The sequence below is a fragment of the Chanos chanos genome, chromosome 1 (assembly GCF_902362185.1).
Source record: "Chanos chanos chromosome 1, fChaCha1.1, whole genome shotgun sequence".
NCBI lineage: Eukaryota > Metazoa > Chordata > Actinopteri > Gonorynchiformes > Chanidae > Chanos > Chanos chanos.
In genome coordinates, this window is record NC_044495.1 from 45,591,661 (window position 1) to 45,608,832 (window position 17,172).

At 41.7% G+C, this 17,172-nt stretch overlaps 1 protein-coding gene across 2 annotated transcripts; it reads right to left on the reverse strand.

Moving 5' to 3' along the window:
- Positions 1-167: 167 nt before the first annotated feature.
- On the reverse strand, positions 168-13,953 carry mob1ba (MOB kinase activator 1Ba). 2 transcript variants are annotated; one of them, XM_030780423.1, is made up of 6 exons: positions 13,798-13,953; positions 9,490-9,656; positions 4,167-4,260; positions 3,121-3,254; positions 2,473-2,636; positions 168-2,342 (listed from the first exon to the last, which is right to left on the reverse strand). In XM_030780423.1, the coding sequence occupies exons 1-6, from the start codon at positions 13,809-13,811 to the stop codon at positions 2,265-2,267; spliced, it is 651 nt and encodes a 216-aa protein (XP_030636283.1). In that variant the 5' UTR covers positions 13,812-13,953; the 3' UTR covers positions 168-2,264. The 2 variants fall into 2 exon arrangements, with proteins under 2 accessions (XP_030636283.1, XP_030636272.1); XM_030780412.1 differs by having other exon boundaries at positions 2,473-2,698; positions 3,093-3,254.
- Positions 13,954-17,172: the final 3,219 nt, after the last annotated feature.

Here is a 17,172-nt window from a genome sequence, read left to right on the forward strand (position 1 = left end):
CCATAAGCCGTGTGTAAGTACACAGTCTGTATGTGTGTAAATGATTTCTGCTCTTTATAAAAACACTGTGTGATGTGACCAATAACCAAACGATTTCTGCTCCTTATAAAAACACTGTGTGATGTGACCCATAAAGAAGACATGACAACAGTGAAGAGAACCCTGGTCAAACAAACTTTATTATTCTATAAACATCATTCAGTTTTGTACCACAAAAAAAGATCTGCTTCTTTTTAAATCATTCCACTGCATGCCCAATCTGTTTACAATATTTACATCATTCTAGTCAAAATGTGTGGTGTTTTTCAAAAGGATGTATATGTTTCTGAAATAGTGTACTCTGTAAATCTTACACATCTTTCTGCCATTGGCTGACACTGGAACATTGACATAATGTACACATTCATAAGCACTGACATTCGCACGGGCTTTATCCCAATCGCTCATCCAGCAGTCAGAGCAGAGCAGGTTAAGATCACTGACAGCGGGGGTGAGATCACTGACAGCGGGGGCGAGATCACTGACAGCGGGGGCGAGATCACTGACAGCGGGCTGAGATCACTGACAGCGGGGGCGAGATCACTGACAGCGGGGGCGAGATCACTGACAGCGGGGGCGAGATCACTGACAGCGGGCTGAGATCACTGACAGAGGGGTGAGATCACTGACAGCGGGGGTGAGATCACTGACAGCGGGGGTGAGATCACTGACAGCGGGGGCGAGATCACTGACAGCGGGGTGAGATCACTGACAGCGGGGGTGAGATCACTGACAGCGGGGTGAGATCACTGACAGCGGGGGCGAGATCACTGACAGTGGCCAGAGTTGGCAGCATCGTTAGAGTGTTACTGTAAAATTCAGGAGAGGTAGCTTTCCGGGGGACTTACAACCTCTAAAATGGAAAATCCAAAGTGCAACCAATATTAATGATAACCGATATTAATGATAAAATTAAGAAAATGTACACAAATTGCAACTACATTTTTTAAAAATGTCCCCATCCTCAAATTACGCAGCATTTTTTTACATCTCTGACGTGTGTTTCTGCTTTTATACTGTCAACCGAATGTCAGATTAATCACTGCCAACACTGAAGATAAACTCGGTGTTAAAATATTATGCACCTTAAAACATTTACAAAAGCTAAGGAGAGAATTTAGACAGATGTTAGTGATGTGAATGTTCATGAGTGTTGTGTTTCTAAAAGCCCCTCCCCTCCGTGACCACCCCAGCTCTGAGATGGCATGGTGTGGGCCGACCCCATGTGCTTTCATATCAAACATAGGCATGTGCAGAGGTCACGACCTTACAGAACACCAATCTGTCAGGGAGCACGGAGGTGCCACAGCAGAATACAGCAGCTGGTCTAATCTCACTGTCTGACAGAGCTGGGATTTTGGCAGGTAGATGCAGACAGCTGACGGCAGCCTTGTAAAATCACAGATATAGTTAAAAAAAAACATTGACGTATTGCATAGTAAAGCTTACTTCTCCCCAACACCAGACACTACTACTTTACCATCTGCTTCACTTAAGTGTTAACCTGTTTCAAACTAACCACACTAGCATGGAAGCAGCCAGAAAACAGGCCTAGAGCAGAGCCAAACACAGGGAGGTGTGTGCACCGTAAGGTTGACACAGGGTAAGAATCAAAACAAGCTAAAGCACAATTCTACTCACATGGTCCAGGTATGGTCCAAGCTTTTCCAAAAGACATAAGAACAGAGGGACAGACAAACCCTGTCATGACATAACTTGGGTGTTTAGTTATTTTTGTCTTCTGTAGGGCTTTACGATGCTTCAGTCACTATTCATTAGTTCCAGTCTACTTCTCTTCAGTAGTACAAATGACAAGCATGCTTTCATAGTTTCCCAGGTGCTCCAAACACTCAGCATTCTGTAGTGGTGCACTTTAGGCAGACATTAGAGTTTGGGGACTGGGGAAAGGGCAGAACAGGCACTTGGATACACAGGGGAAATCAGACATTACAATTTGAGGATTAGGCAAAGGCTACAGCAGGCACTTGGATACAGAGGGAACAGAGTGCCTGGGAAACATGTGTAAAAACGCAGAAGCAGAAAGAGAAATCATAACCCCATGAAAGGCCCTGCCGCTAATACTTTTGAGTGTGAAAGTTAGCCGTTTTCCATCGTTCTAAGAGGTGCCACACCAGGACAGAGCGAAGCCAGATTGTCTGGACAGGGACGAGAGAGGCTGAAGCCAGACTGTCTGTACAGGGACGAGAGAGGCGGGGCACGAGACTCTATCTGTCCTTGGAGGTTAGCTTCTCAATCAGCTCCTGCAGAGGTGCCAGCTCCTTCCTGTCAATCAAGTTAAACTCCTACGGAAAAAAAACAAAGAAAATAAAAATCCAAATGTAGCCAACAGACAGAGCCAGACAGACAGAGCCAGACACACAGAGCCAGACACACAGAGCCAGACACACAGAGCCAGACACACAGAGACCTCACCTGCACAAAGAAGATGAAGTGTTTGAAGGAGGTGTTGAGGTGCGCCTCCTCCTGTAGCTGGATGACAGAGTCAAAGTGCTGGTGGTAGATGTGAGCATAGACTCTGAACAGACGTTTCAGAATGGTCTTCGCCACCGACATGAAGTTCTTAGGGAACGGCACTCCTGTACACAGAGAGAAACAAAGACACAGAGAAAACACAGGGGTGAGAGAGAGACAACCATCACTCACATAATGTCCATTATGTATGTGTGTGTGTGTGTGTGTGTTTCAGAATGGTCTTTGCCACAGACATGAAATTCTCAGGGGAGCAGAACCCCAGAGCTTAATACAGAGACATTTATGGAGGCAGTGTTCTGAGTCATTAAGGGTGACCAACACAGTAAGTGAATGCTTACAAAACTAAAAAAACAAAGCAAAGCTTCTTGCTTCCCTTTCAGACCAACTGAGTGCATAAAATGTTAATTAAAAGGCTGCCTATAAAAAGCATCATTTAAAAACATTCAGAAAACAACTGCAATGTCCTTTTCTATTTTCGTTATAGACTTACATAAAGATGATAAAAATCCAGCAATTCTCTGCCCCACAACGCTTCACTACATTCATATTTCAAACAGGACTGACAATAACCATGCCAAACCATCTTACCAATCTTAGAGGGGAACAAAGTCTCATCATCCAGCTGGTCCTGTACCCAGGTCATCAGATAATCAATGTATTTGGGTGCAGAGCATTTGATTGGCTTCTTAATGTTGGTGCCATCAGCCCAGTGGTACTCATACCTGACAAAACACATACAGGTCATCTTAATTATCTAGTCTTCCACACAGGGTCTGGATCACTAATGACACAGGGTTAAAGACAGAAGACAAAGAGTCAGTAATGACACAGGGTTAGAGACAGAAGACACAGAGTCAGTAATGACACAGGGTTAGAGACAGAAGACAAAGAGTCAGTGATGACACAGGGTTAAAGACAGAAGACACAAGGTCAGTAATGACACAGGGTTAGAGACAGAAGACACAGAGTCAGTGATGACACAGGGTTAAAGACAGAAGACACAAGGTCAGTAATGACACAGGGTTAGAGACAGAAGACACAGTCAGTAATGACACAGGGTTAGAGACAGAAGACACAGAGTCAGTGATGACACAGGGTTAGAGACAGAAGACACAAGGTCAGTGATGACACAGGGTTAGAGACAGAAGACACAAGGTCAGTAATGACACAGGGTTAGAGACAGAAGACACAGAGTCAGTGATGACACAGGGTTAAAGACAGAAGACACAAGGTCAGTAATGACACAGGGTTAGAGACAGAAGACACAGTCAGTAATGACACAGGGTTAGAGACAGAAGACACAGTCAGTAATGACACAGGGTTAGAGACAGAAGACACAGAGTCAGTGATGACACAGGGTTAGAGACAGAAGACACAGAGTCAGTGATGACACAGGGTTAGAGACAGAAGACACAGTCAGTAATGACACAGGGTTAGAGACAGAAGACACAGAGTCAGTAATGACACAGGGTTAGAGACAGAAGACACAGAGTCAGTGATGACACAGGGTTAGAGACAGAAGACACAAGGTCAGTAATGACACAGGGTTAGAGACAGAAGACACAAGGTCAGTGATGACACAGGGTTATTAGAGACAGAAGACACAAGGTCAGTAATGACACAGTGGGTCTTACTTGGGTCCAGCGGACATGAGTGGGCAGCTGTCTTCCGTACAGAAGTCAGTGATGGTCCCATACAGCATGTTGATCTGGTTAAAGAAGTCCACAGCTGCCCAAAGCAAAAAGACGCTCATTATCATCTTTTTTTCACACAGAGCCAATACTGATGTAAATCTAGCACTGGCCTGACCATAGCCCCTAGAGCCTGACCGATAAATTGGCATGCTGATATTAGCGGCCGCTATGAGCTAATTGCAGATAAATCGGTATCGGCATTTATAACAGCCAATAAATGACAATTACAAAGACACGGAAGATGGATCCTTCAACCATGTTATGACATTCATGTCAGCCATGCCTGGTTTTGCTGCAGCGTGAAAGCTGGTACAGTCAGTCAACGATCAAAATTACATTTAACATTACAGTAGTTGAGTGGTGTAGACTAAGCTGTTGACAAAATTGATTGTAGGTTTATTTATGAAACAGAGCGGCAGTTCCAGCTAGTAAACAAACAGTGGTCCTATCATTTCTCCCTCATCACTTCTAAAAATTCTCTGGCGACATCACTCACAGCAGCTTATAACGCTGTCCGCTGCTAATTTAGGTTACGACCAAAGCCAGCTAATGCCATGCTTATCAGAGGAGGACCGCAAAGGTTAATGAGCAATTAAACTATAGTGTTTAACTTATTCTCCCTAAATGAAGCAGTGGTAAATATATCTGCGACTCGCCTGTCTGTAGTTACAGTTGGTGCATTGGAAATCATTAAACCAGAGGGGGCTCGTAAATAAACGTGAGTTGAACAAGGATCTAACATGGCTTGGTAGCCAAACAAAGTTATCTGGCTTCTCTTTCAAACGTGTAGTGTGAAATCCCTAAGTTGCAAGTCCTTGATGCAAACAGTCATGTAGGCTAGAGGCATTCAACAGTGGCGTTTACTCTAGGTCACTGTATCAGTTCACTGCATTATTCATCAAAACTTTAATATATTCTGTGGAACTTTTTTTCAAAGTACTATTTATGAGAATAAAACAACTTTATTTTTAAACTGCATTATGCCATATTATCTTGACTCTTAAATAACTACACATAACAAATGTTCGGAAAAATCTTTGTTATGTGTTTCTGGAAATTAGAAAAAAAAAAAAGAGAAAGAAAAGAAAATCGGCCAATACATTGTTATTGGATTTTTAAAATCTCAAATATCGAAATCAGTATTGGTCTTAAAAATCCTATATCAGTTGGGCTCTAATAGCCCCTAACACTAACACACACGCAAACACGCGCGCACACATGCACAAGGCTGATATAGAGAGAGCAGAGACAGACATACAAAACCCTGACATCACACACCAACCTGTCATAGTTTAACCAGTCCATAGTTAAAAACAAAGAGGGCCCACAAAAATGTAAATTCTCTGAATTTAAAGTCACCCCAGTCAGAGAAGTCCTTTCACAGACAAACAACCTCCAGGCCAGCGTGCTGTCACATCTAATGACAGTCAAACAGAACATCTCTGTATTTACCAACACACAGAGCTCTGCAGGATGTGGGTGATGGGATTCTGTTTTCCATATGGCATTGAAACTCTGTCTTGTGACTGTGCATTTTGAGCTCTGTCACAGGCTGGTCAGCTGGCTGGTCAGCTCTATCTCTACTTTACATGGGAGTTCAAGATATGGTCAATTTATTCATGGCTTATTTAGAACATACTTGTTTAGAATGATAATCTGTCCTCTTACAGGACCATAATGCACAAGAAAAAACTAAACTTTATCACGATCTGAAAAGTTAGCAGTCAGCGGTGCTGCATAAAGCCCGACTGAGGTTTCTGTTCTGGACTCCGCATCCACGTTTATAATCTATAATCCAGCTTTTACAAACACCACTCAACCCCACCTCACACACACTTCTCAAACCCCACCTCACACAGTTAGACCCCAAGCACAAAACACATCTGTACCGCACCACTAAGACTTGGATCGAGATGCCATTAAAATATATAAACCAACCAGGAGTCTGTCTGACCGTTCCTACCAGGTCTCTTGGAGGGAATCGGCCTCCTCCCCCCACCCTTTCCACACGGGAGTCCCACAACGTTCGGTACTTGGTCCACTCCTCTTCTCTCTCTACACCAGATCACTCGGTCAAGTTATCTCCGCCCATGGTCTCCCTTACCACTGCTACACTGATGATACACAACTGTTCTTCCCCTTCCCCCCCTCTGACTCTCAGGTTCAGCCTCGCACCGCAGCCTGCTGAGCTGACATTGCCTCCTGGATGTCTGCTAACCACCTCAAACTCAACCTGGAGAAAACTGAGCTTCTGTTCTTCCCTGCAAAGAACTCCCCAACGATAGACACTGCAATCACCATCGAGGGATCTGTGGTGTTCCCCACCACAGCAGCCAAAAACCTAGGCGTAACCCTCGACAACCAGTCACTCGATCCTGCAGATTCTCCCTATACAATATCAGGAGAATCCGCCCATTCCTCACACAACAGGCGACCCAGCTCCTGGTCCAAGCACTTGTCATCTCCCGCCTGGACTACTGCAACGTCCTACTGGCTGGCTTACCGACCTGCACCATCAGGCCGCTCCAGCTCGTGCAGAGCGCCGCTGCACGCCTGGTCTTCAACCTCCCTAAGCACTCTCATGTCACTCCACTGCTTACTGCACTCCACTGGCTTCTGGTAGCTGCCCGCATCCAATTCAAGACACTGGTACTGGCCTACCAGGCAACAAGAGGCTCCGCCCCATCATACCTTCAGTCCCTAATAACTCCGTATACCACTACTAGAAACCTCTGCTCTACGACCTCTGGTCAGCTGACGGTCCCCTCACTTCGGGAACCCGGCAGCCGCTCCTCCCGACCACGCCTCTTCTCCGCCATTGCCCCTCGGTGGTGGAACGACCTCCCTCATACAGTTAGGACTGCAGAATCCCTCACCATCTTCCACAAGAAACTGAAAACCCACCTCTTCAGAACCCACCTATCCCCCTAAGCCTAAACCCCCTTCCTTAAAAAAAAAAAAAAAAAAAACCCTTGTCTTGTCTCTATGTTTGTCTAAGAATTCCAGGGCGCAATACGAAGGAGTAAATTGACGCTCAGTCTTTTTAGTGATGTATGCTTATGAGGTATTAGGAATCTGACTAATGCACTGATTGTAAGTCGCTTTGCCTAAAAGCGTCTGCTAAATGCTAAATTGTAAAATTGTAGGAGTCTTGTTGACAGTAAGGCTGTCTAACACAGCGTTAGGAGTCTTGTGGACAGTAAAGCTGTCTAACATGGCGTTAGGAGTCTTGTTGACAGTTAGGAGTCTTGTGGAGGACCTGAAGCTGGTCCTGAGGCTCTTCTCTCTCTGCGTTTCTTATGTGCTGAGAATTCCAATCCTGGCCTGAAACTGGGCATACAGGATTCACATCTTTCCCTGCACTGACTGGGAGACTGGGAAACAGACCAGCTAACACAGCACTCCTTCAGAACATTCTATTCTGTCACGTCCTTATGAGCAAACACATCAGACTAAACAGACAGGTGTAAATGTATATCATCAAGAATATTTCTACTCCTTTGTGCTGATGATGGCGTAATGCCAAGATATTCACTCTGTCACCTCTCTGCTCAGATTTGTCACTGTGTGTCATTACTGTACTACCACAGAAGTCCCTCTTTAGGCTAGTATTTTTTTATCCTATCTGCTTTTTCCAGCATGAATTCATGTTTAAAATCTCAGATGTTTGTGATATTATAGGAAACAGGAGTCTCCTGTACCAGAGTACAACACTAGGTACTGTTATATAGCAAGACCCTCTTCACTATGATCATCACACTCTCTTTACTATGATCACTACACTGTCTTCACTATGATCATCACACTCTCTTCACTATGATCACTACACTCTCTTCATTATGATTATCACTATGATTATCACACTCTCTTCACTATGATCACTATACTCTTCACTATGATCATCACACTCTCTTCACTATGATCACTACACTCTCTTCAGTATGATTATCACACTCTCTTCACTATGATCACTATACTCTTCACTATGATCATCACACTCTCTTCACTATGATCACTACACTCTCAACACTGAATCATCTAAACACACATAGCAGATGAGGGAAACGTTGCCAGTGGGATCTTGCTGACACTGATTAATGACAGTTGCCTTTGAAGGTTACGGGGCCCAGATCAGTGTCCGAGCTGTAAGCTGTGGGGGACTGGCTGTCAGACACTGGTGACTGAATTGTTTGTCATCTGTGAAACACAAGTGAATTCTGGATTCTGGCAGTAGTTCAACATACTCTATGAATTAAAAGAAAACAACATGCCAGTTAGGAAAAAAGAACGCCTCCTGCTTGGGAAGATGCCATTAACCATGATAAGTCGGACTCTTGAATGTGTCCAAATTAGAGTGCACTCCTTCTCCTGATATAAATAGACTCACCCACAGAAGGGCTTTGTACATAAACATATCCTTCTACACAGCTGGGCCATACACACAATAAACATGTCTCCTCTATACAACTGGATATCAACACAAATATGCTTCCTCTATACAACTGGGTCAACTGGTAAAGAAATGGGAATCCTGTTTAGTGTCAGTGTGGTGGGTGAAATACTCTAGTAGGCAGAGAACAGAGAAGAAAAGGAACCAATGGAGCAGTAGACCATGTGATGTTAATGATCCGTCATTTCTTAATAAACTCACTCGTATAGACAAAAGAGGATGTTACAGCGGGTACTGCTCATGGATTAGCACTTTTCTCCGCCATGTCTGTTAGAAAGACCTGCTTTCTGTGACAGAGATAATAAAACCCAATTTTTCTCTACCATGTCTGTTAGAAAGACCTGCTTTCTGTGACATCGGAGATAATAAAACCCAATTTTCTATTCAGGTCACCCTACAGCTACTCTGCCGATGATCAACACAGCATGAGCAATAAGACCATCCCTCTTTCAGTAACAGACTTAACTCTGGCCCTAAACAGACAGCCCTCAGCTCTCCAGGCAGCTCCAGCCTCAACTCATATGATTCATGTTCAGCAGCTAAAAACAGAAACTTTATTAGACGCCCAGAGTGTTGCATTCTCTGTGTGCCCTGAGGAAGCAGGTCTGTGGAGAGCTGCACAGAGAGAGAGATGGAGAGCTGCACAGAGAGAGAGATGGAGAGATCAATGCTCTGTCTTCAGGCAGAGGGCAGAACAGAGGACAGCAGTGATTCTTGGGGGAAATTCCCTGGTGTCAGACACACACAGGCTACATGTGAGGCATGTGCGGTTGGTCCCATGGCCCTGAAGTAGATGAGTGTTGGAGGACTTACTGTTGACTGCCACCCATTCATTAAGGTCTTCTCCATCTGGCAGCATGACAGCCATTCGCAGGTTCCCACTGCCCAGTGTGGCCTCAGCATGCTTCAGCAGCTCATACTGGTGAGAGCCTTCTGGAATGTTCTTCTTCGGCTTAAACGTCTTTGATGAGCGACTTCCGCTGAGAAGAGAAAGAAAGTGAGAGAGAGAGACAGAGAGAAAGAATAAATTACAAAACTTATGTGTTAATGTAAATTGGGCTTCCCCTAAAAGGCTGAGAGTGCTTTTTTGAAATAATCCTTACTGAGAAAATTCTTCCAAAAAGCCAAGCCTGAAGGCACCCTTCACCATCATGTTCACCCACTAATACAGTCACGGCTGTTTCTCTGTTTTTTTGGCACCCCGAGGCCTTGTGTGCCGACACACCTTTACAGCTGCATTCCTCAGTCAGGCATGAACTCACACACCCTGATCAGGAAGCCTTTTCTTTTCAACTAAACCTACAGTACGCACGGGAACATTTCCATTACTGCCCCAGCGCCAAGCAAACACAACACACTACCTAAACTAAACACTACCACGCTAACTAAAGCCTCACAGGCTGCCTAGACAGGTCATGAGGAGCCATGGTGCAGTATGTGCAGAGGTGCATATTCCTACAGCACATGGTTCAGATGGATTCGGAGATTCAGACACAGCAGCTGGCTCTGTCCACAGGCCTTTAGCACACCACTCACTCAAACCCTGACACACAATGTGTCTGACTGCTCTGTAACACACTCAAACCCTGACACACAATGTGGCCCTGTTCACACCTTGCATTAGATCCAATTTTGGTGATCTGATCACAAGCGGACAGCTCTAAAGTACGTCTGTTTACACCTGGCTTTAGTATCCAATTCCACATGCGTCTCGAGTGACCACTTGCGACTGTCTCTCATTTCTGTGCTCTATATGCAAATAAAAATGTACATCATTTTTGTTTGCAAAGACCAAATGCGTTGTTGTTTTTGACAGGTTTTGTAAGAAATATGTAACGGCATGAAATCACAGGAAATGTGTCAAATTATGCCGACAGTTACTAATGTAAACTATCACATTCGGAGCCACCAAACTGTGAAACGGCTGTTAAAGACGGCTGTTAAAAAGTAAGGTATGGAAGAATGAAATTCCTGTTCTGTTCTGTATCTAATCCCTTTACAATATGTTTGGCTAACCTAGCCCGCTAATAGAGATAAGCGATGCCTTGCCCGTATACCTCCACTATAGTGATTGTATAGAAATTTTAATATAGGCTACATCTCGTATGATCGTGTTGTCTACAAACAGAATTATTGTTGTAAATTTGTGGTGTGGTGTACTAGCGATTTGCTATCATGTGTGGTTCAGGGGTCAAATATTCATTTCAGAAATGTTTTGTTTAACCCGTAGACTTGTAACATGATTTATTTACCTCGACGTCAGCCAAGGTAAATGTGGTTGACTCAATGTGGTTAAGTTTGCATTCACGTTTACACTGCTAAAGGAATGTGGTCATATGCGGCCTAAACCACCTCCAAATGTGGTCTGAGTGATCGGATCTTGATGTGACCTCAATGTGCATTGGGTGCGTTTACATCTGTACTTTAGAGCTGTCCACTTGTGATCGGATCACCAAAATCGGATCTTAACGTAAGGTGTAAACAGGGCCTGTGTCTGACTGCTCTATATCACACTCACGCCCTGACACATAATGTGTCTAACCGCTCTATAACACACTCACACCCTGATACACACTGTGTCTGACTGCTCTATATCACACTCATGCCCTGATACACACTGTGTCTGACTGCTCTATATCACACTCACGCCCTGATACACACTGTGTCTGACTGCTCTATATCACACTTACACCACACACTGACACAAAGTGTAAAGAGTAAAAATATGTAAGATGATCTCTGAGTAGAATCAGCCTGTGTCCTGAAAGCACAGAATGGGGTTCGGACTACAGCCTAAAAAAGGAGGAATATGTCATGGTAGTTTTCATCCACTACCAAAGTACAGCTTCAAGAACCTTCAAATACCTCCCAAATTCTTCTCATCCAGTCGCAATTCCAACTGTGCAGACAAAGTCTGTTTTCTTAACCATGCATTAATCTGCGAACACTTTTCAAACACTCCCAGATACTTGTCACATGGAGTTAACACAAAACTAACACAGAGAGACAGTACCTTTGAGGTGGACGGACATTTCTAAGCGTAGTGAGGAGACATGGCCATGCATGCTCTGTTTCATCCTAAGATACAGTTACTGCAAAAACACAGAAGACAGTCTGTGTACACTCTCTCTTTCCTATTTACAGTCAGACAGTCTGGTATTTTTGTGAAGCGTAAGAAGGATATATGGCCTTCCATAGAGCCACAGGTCCTCTGTGTACAAATCCAGACAACAAGGCCCACATCTATAGGACCTGGCTGTGGGGACACAAGTCGCACACAAAGCTTATAAACATAACTTCACAAACTGAACACAGCTCATCACCTTCAGACCAATTAGACAAACTTCATCTTCTCCTTTGTGGAGTCTTAATGGACAATATAGGAAATATGCTATGTAATTATATAACAATTATGCATGGCATCATCTACTCCTGAGTCAAAATGAAAAAAAAAAAAGTTTCTGTGGCCATAAATGTACAGAGGCACTCAATCAAACACAGGCTACAGTCTAAGACAGAAATAGCCACACAGAAACACTGTTTCATTTAGTTTCATTTGGTCTTCCGTTCTGAAGGTTTTAAAAGGAACAAGCTTGATCAGTGTTTCACAAGACAGGACCTCTAATGTCATTTTCCTGAGTCAAGTGACTCCATTACAACACAGGGGAACAGTGTGGTTCCACAATAAATTAAGCATGTTCGCATCATGTGGCCGAGCTCCGTAGAAGGAGAAAAAAAAAACACAAAGCAACAGAGGTCTGTCACGCAACAGACACAGCACTGACTATTCTCTGTTTTAATTCTGTTTAAGCTCCTAAACAGATACACTCAAACAAATCCTTTTCTTTAAACACAAGTTGGTCTCCTTCAAACGTTCTGTAAGAGACCTCAGTCAAAAGGGAGGATGGCTTGACTATATTCAAATAAATTCTCAGTACTCGTGGGTGTGTAAGTTCCCCCTTACTGATTTTCGAAACAAGAATTTAGTCTTTGAGTCTTCCATTACAGAAACAGTGTTTAGTCACATAGAGGATTTTGAGGAGAACTATGACAGAATGGATACGCAGGGGAAGGCAGCGAGTCAGATACCTTAGTCCTAACATGTTCCCTTTTCAGATCAAAAGCAGAAGCAAGGCGGAATGAACGGTCTTGAACTGCTCAGCATGTTTGGACCTGCGGCTAGAAATGCTATTAATGCCAGAGACAGTCAACAAAGCTCTTTCTTCTTCGTCTAAGTGCTTATCTTTACTGAGATTAAATACACGAGAATGCGGTTTAACACATCTTACTTGATGTGTAAACGAAGTTTAAAAGCATTATCGCATCTATAGCACTGCAGGACTGCCCTCGACTTTCAATAACATGATATTGGGACACGGATTCATTCAGTTATAATGCGACATCCAGGCTTAGTTATCATTTAAAGGGGGTTTAAGGAAAGTCATAGCCATTCGATGTTTCTTATGGTGAAATTTCATTAAACTGTAAGCATGTCGACATGACCGGCCCAGTGGGAGCTCTCATGTGCCGCCACTAAATCAGCCATGAGTTGTAACACGTTTATTATTTGCCTTGGCAAATTTTGTGACTGACTGGTTAAGCACTGGAGGTTGAATTGAAGCTACCGTTGGTTTAAATAATAACATTAGTTGATTAAGTTCAGTTAACTGATTCATTAGAATATGGCTTGAAACAAATCAAAGCAAATTCGCAGTTAAACATACTACATGTAACGAAGCAAGCGAAAAGCTCATAACAAGAGAAAGAATGAGTCGTTGACTTACTTTCTTGGCGTTCATAATCCACAACCTAACTTACCTATCTTTTACTTGCTAATGCTACGGTGAGGTTGATAGCTAACCACCATTGCCGCAAGTTTACTAATGTATCACCAACCAGATTTTCGCGCTCTCTGTCATGTTTCTCATCCAGATGTTAGTTTACGTAATAATAATAAATAAAGGTTGGCTAGCTTAAAGGCATGGTGGACACAAAGTAATCATTTTCGCTTTCAGACAAGTTAGCAAATTGGCTAGCTGGTGAGTTGATTCAGGGCTGCACTCTGAACGCTAGTTAGCTAACCTTAGCAGGTTGCGCTAAGAGACGCTGTTTGATACTCACAACAAAAAGCTCATCTTTTCAGTCGAACAAGAACTTTCCAACACCACAATGAGTCGAAAGTGAGCAAGTCTGTCGACAGTGATAGCTGATAAGAAATGCTGATATTTTCCGGCGTTCTGTTTCCGAGGTAAAAAAAAATATATAATGAGCGCTCCACACCGGTCCGGTTTCTGGCATATGAAAAGCAAAACTTCTTTCCATCTCCGAAGTCGCTTGGGCTGTACCTTCAAGTCCTCGCGAGATTTCTTCTTCGAGGACATGAGCTTTAAAAATATTGGTCAGATACTCTGAAAGCAGGCAGAGTGTCATAGATCATTTATTTAAGACTTTTTTTTCTACAGTGATGCTGGGAATAATAACAGCATCTATAGAGCTGTGAGAGCTTAATGAAATAATGTTATTGCTTTGGATGTTTTGTTATTTCTTAGCGGAATGACCTTTCATGGGAAACGTTCGAAGATCTCGATTTACTTTTTAGGAGAAAAACGTGAATCATTTTTATTTTTATAATGCACTCCTCGTGATCGAGATGAATAATAAACAACTATCACCTTGTTCTTACGAAGGAACAACGGACTCAGTGGAGTGTTTCATCCAATCTCTAGATGGCGATATTCAGTTACCAACCTCAAACATGTTGGTCTTTTACTTGAATTTGTTGACCTCTATTTTTTTTTCCTTTTATTGAACAGTTTCCCATATACAAACAACCTGGCTTTGAGTTCTTCACATATATATCAGTAGGATCAGGTGCAAATCGAAAATACAAAGAGAAGATAAATCAAATCAGACAAGACTGAAATAATATTAAACATAACAAAAGGAGAGAGGAAACAACATCAACAAGAGGAAAAAATTTAAAGGACTAGTGCTTTTCTTGTAAATCACATTCTTCTATTATACTTAACAGTTTCATTGCATTTTTATTTTTCATAACTTTAAGGGCTTTGTGTAAGAAAGAAACTCATTATGAAACACACTAATCGTAGGTTTCACTTTCATAAACTTTGATTTGTGTATATAAAGTTTTCCAAAAATAAGAATGTTATTAATCAGAAAGTCATCTTTGCTATAGTCCATGACAAGTCTATAAACAATGTCCTTTTCAGAAAAGTTTTCAAGTTGAAAATCTTTTGTGTAAAGCCAGTCATGTACATCGAGCCATAAAGCTTCAGAATACATACACTGGAAAAATAAATGATCAGTGGTTTCAGTATCATCACAAAATACACAATTATTGGACTCAATTCCAAATCGCTTTCGTAACAAGTCACTGGATGTGTACACTCCATTTAAAGTTTTAAAAGGGATTTCTTTTGCTTTGGGAGTTATGGGAAATTTTAAATATTTAGTTCGTAACTTATGAATGGTACATTTCGAATAAATTTTTGAAATTGAGTTTCTGTAAGACTATAGGGCATGAAATGTTATTAAACATATTTCTAAATGTTTTGTTTGGGATTTTGACTTCATTAAAGTCACAGCCTCCAAGTGAAAGTTGTGGGAGACAAAGGAGTAGAGTTAAAATTCCTTTAATTAAACATATAAAAGAGTTGGGGATGGCTTTAGTTATGGATTTAAATATATTATGATTGCCGATTAAATCATATCTAAGGCAGAAGTTCTCAGATGACGTGATATAGCCACTACTATCAACTAAGTGAATCACTGACCACGTACCTTTGTCCATTCAGTCCTTATTGCACAATGACTTGTTTTCAACTGTAATATATTTATTATTCCATACTGGTGTATTGTGTGTGGTGAAATTGTAATTATATAAGAGTTTCCGTTATAAAAGGACCTGTTGATGAAAAAGGGATAACTGGGAGCCTTTGAATAGTGAAATCACATTTAAGTAGAAATTCTATACCTCCCAATTTCTTAAATATTTCTCTGGGGATATGGTACCAAAAGTTATTGTTGTTCAAAAAAGATTTTAACCAATTGATTTTCACGGTTCCATTCATATAATCAAAATCAATAGCTTGTAGGCCTCCATCTTTAAATTCTTTGATCATCTCTGCTCTCTGAACATAGTGGATTTTCTCTTTCCAAATATAATCAAAATTAAGTTGAATGATCTTTTTAATAGCTCTATTTGGAATAGCAATTGAGTATGCCGGATAGATACACCTTGAGATGCGTTCCATTTTGGTTAAAAAGATTCGACCCAATAAGCTAAAGTCTCTCAACAACCATGAGTTAAGTCTAGTGCGACATTCATCTATCACCTTCCACACATTCATATTTTCCCTTTCAGTTGAGTCTTTAGATATATGAATGTCTAAGTATTTGACAGTGGACTTTATAGGAATGTTGTATGCCACAGTTTAACTACTTTCATGAATTGGCATTAACTTGCACTTGTTCAAGTGTAGTTTTAATTAAAACAGAGGTTTTGGAGAAAGTGTGAATCGCTTGTAGTATCTTGGGGACTTCGGTTGGCTGGTTCATCAAGATAGTTGTATCATCTGCCAACTGGCTAATTATTACTGGTTTCTCGAGCACATCTAACAAAGCAATGTTAGAATTTTAATAAAGATAGAGAGCATTTCTGTAGCTATTATAAAAAGAAAAGGAGAAATAGGGCAGCCTTGTTTAACCCCACAAATGATTGTAAATCAGGGTGATGTTCCTCCTGGTAAAGAGATTGAACCATTTGTATTTTCATAAAGAGATTCTATAATATTTCAAAATTTAACCCCAAGGCCTAATAACCATAAACAGAGGAAAATAAATGGTTGCTCAATTGAATCAAATGCTTTATAAAAGTCTAGAAATAGAGTAAAACCATTATCTTCTATTAAATGCCTATAATCTAAAAGGTCAAGCACTAAACGAATATTGTTGTGAATGGATCTGCCTTTCATAAAGTCAGACTGGGAGTCACTTATAATTTTGTGTAGATTCATTTTTAATCTATTAGCATAAATAAGGGTCACAATTTTGTAGTCATTGTTCAGTAAAGTGACTGGTCTACATTTATGTAATATTTTGCCATGCTTGGGAATTAAGTTTATTATACCTTGTATAATAAAGTCCCAAAGTCCCAAAAATGTCTGTAAAAATTGGCTACAAGACCATCACCACCTGGAGATTCGTCTAAGGACAAACTCTCTACTGCTTTATACAGCTCATTAGAAGAAATATCAGCATCACATAACTCTGCAAACTCATTGTCTATGCGGGGAATGAGATCTTTGATATGGTTGAAGAAAGAGTCGGCGTCATTCATAGAAAAGGCTGAGGAGTTGATTACTATAGAAAGAAACTATTTCATTAGCAATCAAAGCTGGACCTGTATTTACTTGGCTATTAATTAATAAGGGTTTGGTTGAGTTTCTCTCCTGCCTTCTCTGTGCTAATTGACAG